This window comes from Anopheles coluzzii, chromosome 3 (assembly GCF_943734685.1).
Source record: "Anopheles coluzzii chromosome 3, AcolN3, whole genome shotgun sequence".
NCBI lineage: Eukaryota > Metazoa > Arthropoda > Insecta > Diptera > Culicidae > Anopheles > Anopheles coluzzii.
In genome coordinates, this window is record NC_064671.1 from 13,101,951 (window position 1) to 13,111,638 (window position 9,688).

General features: G+C 45.0%; 1 protein-coding gene across 1 annotated transcript; it reads right to left on the reverse strand.

Annotated features, from left to right (window-relative positions):
* Positions 1 to 855: 855 nt before the first annotated feature.
* Positions 856 to 5,316, reverse strand: LOC120957849 (serine-rich adhesin for platelets). The gene is made up of 4 exons (XM_040380261.2): positions 4,239 to 5,316; positions 3,728 to 4,138; positions 3,452 to 3,646; positions 856 to 3,361 (listed from the first exon to the last, which is right to left on the reverse strand). The coding sequence occupies exons 1-4, from the start codon at positions 4,616 to 4,618 to the stop codon at positions 2,266 to 2,268; spliced, it is 2,082 nt and encodes a 693-aa protein (XP_040236195.2). The 5' UTR covers positions 4,619 to 5,316; the 3' UTR covers positions 856 to 2,265.
* Positions 5,317 to 9,688: the final 4,372 nt, after the last annotated feature.

The following is a 9,688-nucleotide window of genomic DNA, read 5'->3' on the forward strand; positions in this document are numbered from 1 at the left end:
GTAGGTGCTTTTGTGGGGACAATTGAAAAAGGTATATCACACCCCCCAAAACGCACTATTGCATGACGTTGCACATGTCGGTGAAATGTATAACATCGAACAGGATTTATGGTGCCATGTTGGTTGTATCTCTTTGGTGTTGCATTGATCATACTATTTTATGGGTTCGGTTCAATATCGTTCTGAAGAAGAAAATCAAAAAGAAAAATAGCATTATTCAAAGCACTATCAGTGCCGCAAAATGTCACTGTCAATGTCTTAAAACAAGCTGACTGAAACAAAATCCATATCAGCGTCACGCACTCAATTGTGATGATCAGATGTAATACTCAGAACGGTGGGTGGACCAATACATGATTAATGACATTTTTAGGATCATCGCTTGGTCAGTCACTATGTCATGACTTTTTTTCACTGTGATCAGTTCTGCAAAAAGTCACTGACATAGTCATGACAAATTCCGGCAGAAACAAAATAATTTCAGCGTCAAGAGCTCTACTGTGATGATCAGAGGTGAGACTCAAACAGTTGTTGCGACCATCACATGCTTGGTGACATTCTGTGCAACCAACTCTTGTCATGTCATGTCATGTCATGACATGTCATGACGCACTTTCATTGAGTATCACCAATGAGCATCAAGCTACCACGGATATGTTCATTGTTTTCTTTGGTGAATATCTCGTGATGCTCATGGCATTTTGTAGCACTGGTGCCATGGTAGTTGTATCTCTTTGGTACTGAATTGATCATACTATTTTGCGGGCTCGGTACACCTCGGTACAACGAAATGCAACCGATACCTATTGTGGACACTGTTTCACAAAACCGAAAGCGAGTGACAATACACACATGTACAATACACTACCAGAGAAAGCTAAGGTAATCGAATTTATTCATTATCATTAATATTTACTTCCTTAATGCAATAGTATTCGTTTCCTGTTCAGTGTGTGGGTTTTTTTTTGTTTTCGCTGACGTAAATGTCCTATCCCTTCTACATATCCTTTTTGTTAAGCTGCTCCTCCCAGTCCTGCAACTAATATCCCCCCCGCCGGATCGACCCAGGACAGGCATGTTGGTTGGTGCTGGCTGACTGCTAAAGCACAGCTACAAAGAAGCCTTAATTAATTACAAGCCTATTACGTTCTATTACAGCGACGAGGCAAACGTATCTGTGCCACAGCAGCAGTATCCTACCCCAATTTGGTTCCCCGAACATACTACGAATCGCGTATTATTACCTCCCCCCAACAAGTCTCTCACTCTCTGCTCGACAGTGTTGTGGACAAACTAATCAGGATATGTTTTCAATCGATGCTTTGCGCGGATTTCCACCTTTTTAAATGCCAATTCGCTCACTCGTGACATTCCGTACAAATGGAAATGGAAATTGGAACGTTCCAAACGCCGCTTACCAAACTGCTTTTGCATTGAAAAGCACAAACCAACACTAAATTACGTACCTTTGCGTACTACTACTTCCGGTACCGGAGCTATTTCCAGTAACTTCAAAGGCAAACGTTCGCCATTTTGCTTCCCCGAACCCTTCGTAGGTTCGTCCTTACTAACTTCGTATGCACCCTGCGAATCAAACCCTACTGCCAAGCCTACTGCGCTACACTACCACTACCAACTAAACTGCTTAAGAGGAACTTGCATTTAACTCAACAACTGTCACGCTCCCCTGTCACCCCCAAAAAGAAAAGTGCAATACGAATGAACTCGCGAACGCAAAAGAGTAAGCAAGCGCGAAAGCGTCATCGTTTAAACCCTGTGTGTGTGTGTGTCTGTTTAAGTTTAGGTGCCAACCGGATGGACAACCTATAGAACCGAATAGTTAAAGCTAACAGCAACGTAACTGGTAATTAGTGGCGGGGTAAAGTATGGGGTGCTTTTTTCAATATGTTCGCTCCCCGGTGTAGGATCGTTTACCCTCGTTTACCCCCCTTGTAGTGGTTGTAACGTGAATGCAGCCTTTTGTAAGAGCAAATTCTACCGCTGTTCGAGCTACGGATTGTAAGATAACCTTGGCTCTACATTAGTGCAACTTCTACTGGAAATTACTTCTTATTTACCCTCTCTCTCTCCTTCTCTTTATCTCTGTTCATTCGTGCAAACGATTATTGATTATTGTCCCCGCAGCGGCTCACCTTCCCCGTTTCCCTTATTGCTAGTAACCGCAAAGATCAGTATTAATCAGTAATATGTGTGCTTATGTGTGTGTGTGTACGTGTTTGTGTGATCTTTGTACGGGCAATATCTTCACGATTCTGCAATCTCCGCCAGATTGCTCGGTATGGCCATCATGGGAAAGGACGTCAGCGGTGGACAAAGGGCACCGGTCGCCGTACCACCAGCGTTCGCGACCGCGGCTGCACCGGCATTATCAATGCTGCTGGTGTTGGTGCCACTGCTACTGGAGCTGCTGCTGCTGCTGCTACTGTCCAGAGCATTGCCACTGGTGATTGCTGCGTGACTGCCCGTAGTGCGGCTACTGTTAATTGCGTTGGCACTGTTGTTACTATCGCTAGTGGTGGTGGAGCTGCTGCTGCTATTACTACTACTGCTAGTGCTGCTGCTGCTGCTGCTGCTACTGTTGCTGTTGCAGCTTCCGGCCGCGTCCGGATCGAGGGCCGACTTCAGCAGCTGCTCCCTCAACTCCCGGGGCGAAGCGGCACTGCTGATCGGTCCCCCGGTCGCCCCACCAATGCCAATCAGCCGGCGTGGACGCTGCTGCTGCTGCTGGTGGAGGTGGTGGTGTTGGTTATCACTGCCACCCATTTCGTTCGTTTCATCACAGACCATCTTAATGCTATCGGTATTCGCGTCCTTCGAGCGCCGTTCCTCCTCCTCCTCCTCTTCTTCCCCCATTCTGCATCTGTCTTCATGGCTACTGACGACTTCCATCGTGCCGGCACTGGCCCCGCCACCGGTACTGCTACTAACGCCACAGTCCATCATTACATTGCCACCAGTGCCTCCACCCCCAAGCGTCCCCCCGATCGGATTGGTGATGCCGGTTGGGGTAGAACATCCACTGTTCGAGCCGCTGCTTCCCCCGAAACTCATGCCACCGCCGAACGGTACGGTTGAGCCAACGCCACCGCCCGGGCTCGGCACACTGCCGGACAGCCGGGCAAGGAAAAACTTTGGCGTTATTCGGCCACTCGCGCTCGAGCCGGTCGCCGCACTGCCGCTGGCGGCTGCGAGGGGAAAGGGACCGCACAGTGGAATGTTGATGCCGCCACCGTTGTTGTTGTTGTTATTGCTACCGCTCTCGAACGAGGTGGTCGACGAGTCCGGGCTGGGGCAGATCGGTGAGGGCGATGATGGCGTTTGACAGACGGGCGACGAGCCTCTATTGTTTTTGGAAATAGCAGAATCCAGCATCAATAGGGAGTTAATAGGGAATTGCTCAGACAATTTATTCAACAATCCAAAACATTACCTTTCCGAGGGGAAAATTTTCTTCGACGGCGGTGAGTAACAGTTGCCATAGTTGTCCTCCAGATCGAACTTCCGCTTCACCGACGAGCTGAGCGGGCTGGGCCGCAGCGGGCACGGTGACATGGACCGCCGGGTGACGAACTTGCGCGTCGGCGACGGTGACGTCGTCGGATACTGCAGCCCAATCCCGCCACGGCTGCAAACGAAAAACCGGGGGAAAAACAGATCAAATTAGCACACCGACTGGGACTTTGCACCTCCGGCCAGCCAAACGTACCTCGTTGGCGATGGGCTGGAGCAGCACGTCGACCCGATCGTGGGCAGTGCCACGTGCAGCGGATTCTGCAGATCATCGATCACCATCTTGCCGGGCGCGGTGCCCGACGAAAAGGACCAATTCTCCGCCACCAGCGTCAGGTCTTCGCAGCTTTGCGACATCTGCATCGCGTTGTGTATCTCCCGCTCATGGTTCACCTCCCGGCTGTTGCTGACGTCGGCGCACTCCTCCTGCCGCAGCTGCGATATCCGGGGCGTTAGGCGAGGGCCGGGCGTACCGGCGCCGCCCCCACTTCCACTACGGCCCGGGCTTGCGCTGCCGTTCGAAATGACGGCCAGCGGGCTGAAGCTGGCGGAGAACCGTCGCACCCGGGGCGTGAAGATGTTCGAAAACGACGTCGGAAGCGATTCCCTGTGATGAAAGAAGAAAGTAGAAGAAAAGGGTCGAGATTAAGCTTTTCCTTCCCGCCAGGATTAGGGTGCGCTTTGTGGTTGGGCCCGCTCGGCCGTACCTGGATCCCGACGGTCCCGCGTGAAAGCTGGCTGCGTTCAGCAGGCTGCCACCAGTGACTGTGCCACTGCTGCCACCGCTACCTGCGTGCAGTGGTTCCATCATGTGTCCTTCCGCCAGCAGTCCTACCTGCTGCAGGTGCTGCTGTTGTGCTGGGCCGCTGTGACCGGTGCTGTTGATCCGGCCAATGGTGCTGATGATGGTGCTGTTATTGCTGTCGTTGTTGTTGCTGTTGTTGTTTCCGCTAGTGCTTGGTACGGGTTGCGATTGTCCTTCTTCCATCGGCTGCACCCCGACGATGGCGGCGGTGCTAGAGAGCAGATTGTTTATCTGTGGTGCACTGGAGCAACGTTTAAGGGCATTGGGCGAGTCGACATCCATCTTACCACACCACACCGCCGCCCCTCTCCTTCCACACACACACACGCACACACTCTAAAGCGAAAACACTCCGCAATGCACGCCGTTGTCAGTGGCGAGTCCTTTTTTGGCAATAATCGGTTTCCGTACGGCCGCGAGCCTGCGTATCAACAATGGGGTTTTGTTTGGCTCCGACCCGAACCCTAAAGGTGGACACCCCGGCCAGTGTCGAAACCCGTTGTTTACGGAAAGAAATGCTCACAGCTTCCCTGCTACCATATCGCGCAATTAATTAGAATTTTCACGCTCCCTGAATTGTTGTTGTGAGCAAAATCGCAATACTAATCGCATTCTCACACTGCTCACACTGCTCCTCTGGTTGGTGGTGTTTTCGTTTTGCCCAGAACGATCGAAATTGCTTCGAGCAGGCTTCGACGCTCTCGGCACAGAGAGAGACACACACACGCGCGCGCTAATGTTTTGGCACTACCACCGGGTGGAAAAATCGATCGCCGACATTTTCCTTCCCCTTGCTGCTTATTTATCCTTTTTTGGTGATCGGGTGTTTTTGTAGAAGCGACCTCACTGAGCGCACATTCTGTCGACGGTTGTCTTATTGACACACACATACACACACGGTGGTCGCTTCCTTCCAGAGTGACCAGAAGTACCGACTTATCTGTATTCGTAACGATTTTTTATATGCCTACCGATTCACAGATAACCACCCTAAAACGACCGATTTTCCATTTATCCTACCGAAAAGAACAAATTTTCTCATAATAATGACCGAAAGGTCATAAAACCATTTCCCTAACGATTTAATGCAGTAAACTCCATATGAAATATGGAAATCATCAGCGATCAGAACTAGAAGTTCTTCTTCTTCTTCTTCTTCAGTTTGTCGAGGTCGTTTGACGGTTCGGAACTGAAATCCAGCTTCCTGGGCCCTTCAGTACTAGTCCGCTATTGTGTTAAACACAACCTCTGTTGTTTTTGGACGGCATCAAAGGCCATATGTCCTCTTTCTATATGTGATTTGTTTTCTGAAGTTTTGTGTGTGTTGTCAGTTTATGTTGTTAGGTTAAGTACTTCGTCGGTTTATTATGTCATGTAGTTTAAGCGAGACGTTTCAGAAGGATATTCGGTTAGTTTTTATAAATTTTATCACCATTTTCATTTTCTTTTTATCTTTCGTCTTCCAGGCCTTGATGAAGTTTTGTTCATTTATTTTTAACTGGTCTTCTCGTTCCATGTCGAATTTGTGGCAATAGAAGACTCTGTGACTCGCTGTGTCCTCTACGTTACAAATTGCACATGTTCCTCTGTCTATGAGCTTCATTTTGTGTAGCCAGAAATTACCATAATCATGGCCCGCTATTAATCTATTAAGTGTTTTGATGTCTTTTGCTGGGATTTTTAGTCTATGGTGCCACATTTTGTTTACTATTGAGCTTTGGTATCTGGCAAATTTTTTCCCTTTGCTTCGGCATAGTTCATTGTACCATGTATTGGTCTCGTGGTTAGCTCTCTGTTGGAATAAATTAATAGCATCTTTTAATCTTATTTTGTTATTTATCACAGTTTGTTTACTAAGACTATCTTTGGCTAATTGGTCGGCAATTTCATTTCCAGCTATTCCGACATGGCTTGGGATCCATTGGATTATTGCTCGAGTGACTTCACAGTTATGTAGTATTCTCCCGAGGAGTTCGTCTATTCGGTTTTCTTCTTTGGCTGTATTTAGTGTTTGGCATGCTGATAGACTGTCTGTGTAAATGGCAATATTATTCCATCGTTTTTTCGTCGACATCTCGAGTGCCAGGTCTATTGCGTAGAGTTCTGTAGTGCTTATGGATGTTGGGTGTTGGAGTTTCTTTGATATTTTGAGTTCTTCAATCTGAGTTTTTACATAAATTCCTATGCCACAATTTTCATCTTTTTTGCTGCCGTCTGTATATATTTTTATGCCCTGATGTGAGTTGATGATTTGCATGCTTGTTTGGTAAAGGACTGTTATGTTTAAATTGTGTTTGTTGGTGTCAATGCCTGGGATGATCGTGTTAATATTGATGTTTTCGGAAGTGGATTTTGAGTGGTTGAAATCATACTTAGTTATGTTGTTGAAGATGAGTTTGTCAGTTATGTATGTTTTTTCTTGAGCGGTTAGATTTCTTGATGTGATTGGGAGTGGCTGAGATGTTGTAGTGAAAAAGGAATGTGCTATTGCTTTGCATAGTTGTTTTTGCATAAGAAGTTTAGATCGTATGTGGAAGGGCATTTCTGCTGCTATGGCGTGGAGTGTGTTGATCGGAGTAGTTTTTGTGCAGCCTGTAATTTTCCTGAGTGACTGGTTAATTATTGTGCTCATGGTGTTGAGTTTGTTCTTGTTGGCGTTGCTACTTAGAGTTATCCCGTATTCCAGGGTACCCCTCACAAGAGCTTGGTGTAGTTGTTTAGCTTTTTCTGGATTTATGTGGTTGGATTTGTTGCATACTGCTTTAATGAAATTCATTTTTTTCTGGGCTTTGTTGATTTGGTTGTTAATATGGGAGTGGAATTTTAATCTGTTGTCAATTTCTATGCCTAGGAAGTGGTGGGAGTTGACTTGTTCAAGGGGAGTTCCGTTTAGTGCTATTGTTGTGTGAGTGTAGTTTTTGGAAAATGTCATGAGTTTTGTTTTTGCTACGTTTATTTCAAGTTGAAGGGAAGATAGTGTGTTTGCCAATTGGTTCAGGGCCCGTTGTGTTTTTGTTTGAGCTGCTGGAGAGGTGATTGCACTTCCAATTAATGCGAAATCGTCTGCATATTGGATTATTTTTACATTATATCGGTTTAGTTCGTGACATCCACTTGTATACAGGTTGAAAAGCAGTGGTGAAAGTACGTCCCCTTGGGGCAACCCGTTAGTTATCCTTCTCTTAATCGATTTACCTTCAGCAGCGATCTCTACCAGTCGGTTTGAGAGGAATCCTTCTATCCATCTGATATCTTCGTGTGGTATCATTTTTCCGGAGAGGATTTTTGTTAAAAGGCCAACATTCACACTATTGTAGGCGTTTTTAATGTCAATAAAAACTACTGTAGTGTGTTTGTTTTTTCTTACGTTATTTTTTAAAATGTTGGAGAGTGAATCAACTGCGGAGGTTGTGGGACGGTTTTTCCTAAATCCGAAGGATGTGCTGGGGAGGATGTCAAACTTATCTACGATGTGGTTAATGTTGTGTAAGATGGCCGTGTTTGCCACTTTCGTTATAGTAGGAAGCAAAGCTATGGGTCTGTGATTTGCTGCTAGACTGAGATCCTTGCCGGGTTTTCCAATTGCTACGATTTTTATTCTTCTAAGCTTTTTTTCCACGACTCCTCTTTTGTACATGTCATTGATGTTTCCGATTATGGCTTTGGTGTTTTCGCTGCTTAGTAGTTTCAATGTTTTGTACGATATTTTGTCAATACCAGGAGCAGAATTTTTTTTTGAGTTTAGGATATTTTGCCATCTGTTGTAGTCAATTAGATTTTTATCGCTTATGAATCGGGGTCTTGTTTCATTTTTTTTTTTGTTTGATGAACCGAAATGAATTTTTAAGAACTCTTTTGCTAGGGATTCATCTGTGGCAATCTTGTTTGTTCTGGCAGGTTTATCTTTGAACATTCCCAAAAGAGTCCAAAGGTCATCCATAGAGGATTGAGAATCAATCAAGTCAAGTTTTTCCTCGATTCGTTTGGTTTTTGATTTTTGTTTTGCGAATCGAAATTTGGCTGATTCTTTCTTGTACTTGATTTGGTTTTCGATCGTCCGATTTTGGTTATAGTCTGTTCTAGCTCTGCATTTCTCTTCCCATGCTTTTTGAACGATATCATTCCACCATGATTTTGGGGTGAACGGGGTCTTGATTTTGTTTCTTAAAATAATTTTATTGATATCTTTGGTAATTGAGTTGATGTCAGAATTGTTATTGTATGGTAGGCTAGATATTTCTTCGTCTATTTTTTTCTTATTATAAACTGTGATTTTTTGTGGGGGAGGTTTGAATAGGTTAAAATTGGTGAATATAACCCGATGTCCACTATTGCCGATGTGAATGTCTGAAACGTTCCTTTGAATATATGGGGTTATAGCTAGAGAGGTGATTGTCAAATCTATTGCTGAGTTACTTTTGTTTGGGTCTGGGTTAATGAAAGTCTGTTCACAGTTATTTATCACAGTTAGATTGTTTTCGTTAATCTCATGTAAAAGGATGTTTCCTTTTCCGTCACACGTCTGATTTCCCCATTCAGAGTGATGAGAGTTAAAATCACCCATAATTATTAATTTGTTATATTTCGCCAAGCTTGTGATGCTAAGGGTTAGTAAGCTGCGGAATGTTGCGATTGGTGTGTTGGGTTTAACGTACACCGAAGCGATTACTAAGCCTGCTTGCTTTATACGAGCGGCTACTATCTGTATGTATGGGTTAGGGGGAATCACTTTGAGTTTTTCTGTGTTTAGCTCTGTGCGTATTAATATTGCCGCTCCTCCGTAACCATCTTCTCTATTGTCCGATATTAGTTCATAGTGTGGGATGTTTATTTTCCCTATGGCTTTATCATCCAACCATGTCTCCTGCAGGCAGGCTACATCGATCTTTCTTTTTATTAGCAATTCTCTAATTTCTTCTTTGTTGGCTCTTAGTCCCTGTATGTTAGCTTGTAATAACGAGAACATGAGACCAAATGTTTAAGTGTGGTTGTGGATGCCTTGTGAGTGGTATTTAGTATAGAATTTTGAATTTATCGTATTCTGATGTGTTATCTTCTTGTGTATTAGTAATTATGTATTCCTCCACCATCATAGTGGGGGTTTTAGGTGTTTCATTAGTAACTTCTATGTATATAGAATCTGGTGATTCAGGTGAACTGATCGTTAGTGTGTCGCTTCTTGTGGGTGTGTTTGTTTGTTCGTTGGGTGTAATCGGTTGATCGACTACGGTTGTCTGTTTATGTGTTTCTCTTGGAGTGGTGGGTTCGGCTGTGTGTGTTTTGTTATTTTCTGTGGTGTTTGTGTTGTTTATATCATTGGTGGTATTTCGTGAATTTGTTTCTTCTGTCGAG

Bases quoted from the DNA above. Each gene is read 5' to 3' on its own strand.
- LOC120957849 (XM_040380261.2), bottom strand. From the start codon at position 4,618: ATGGATGTCGACTCGCCCAATGCCCTTAAACGTTGCTCCAGTGCACCA. The intron at 4,139-4,238 runs GTACGGCCGAGC...CTTTCATCACAG, and splicing joins GCGGGACCGTCGGGATCCAG to GGAATCGCTTCCGACGTCGT. The intron at 3,362-3,451 runs GTAATGTTTTGG...CAAAAACAATAG, and splicing joins AAAATTTTCCCCTCGGAAAG to AGGCTCGTCGCCCGTCTGTC.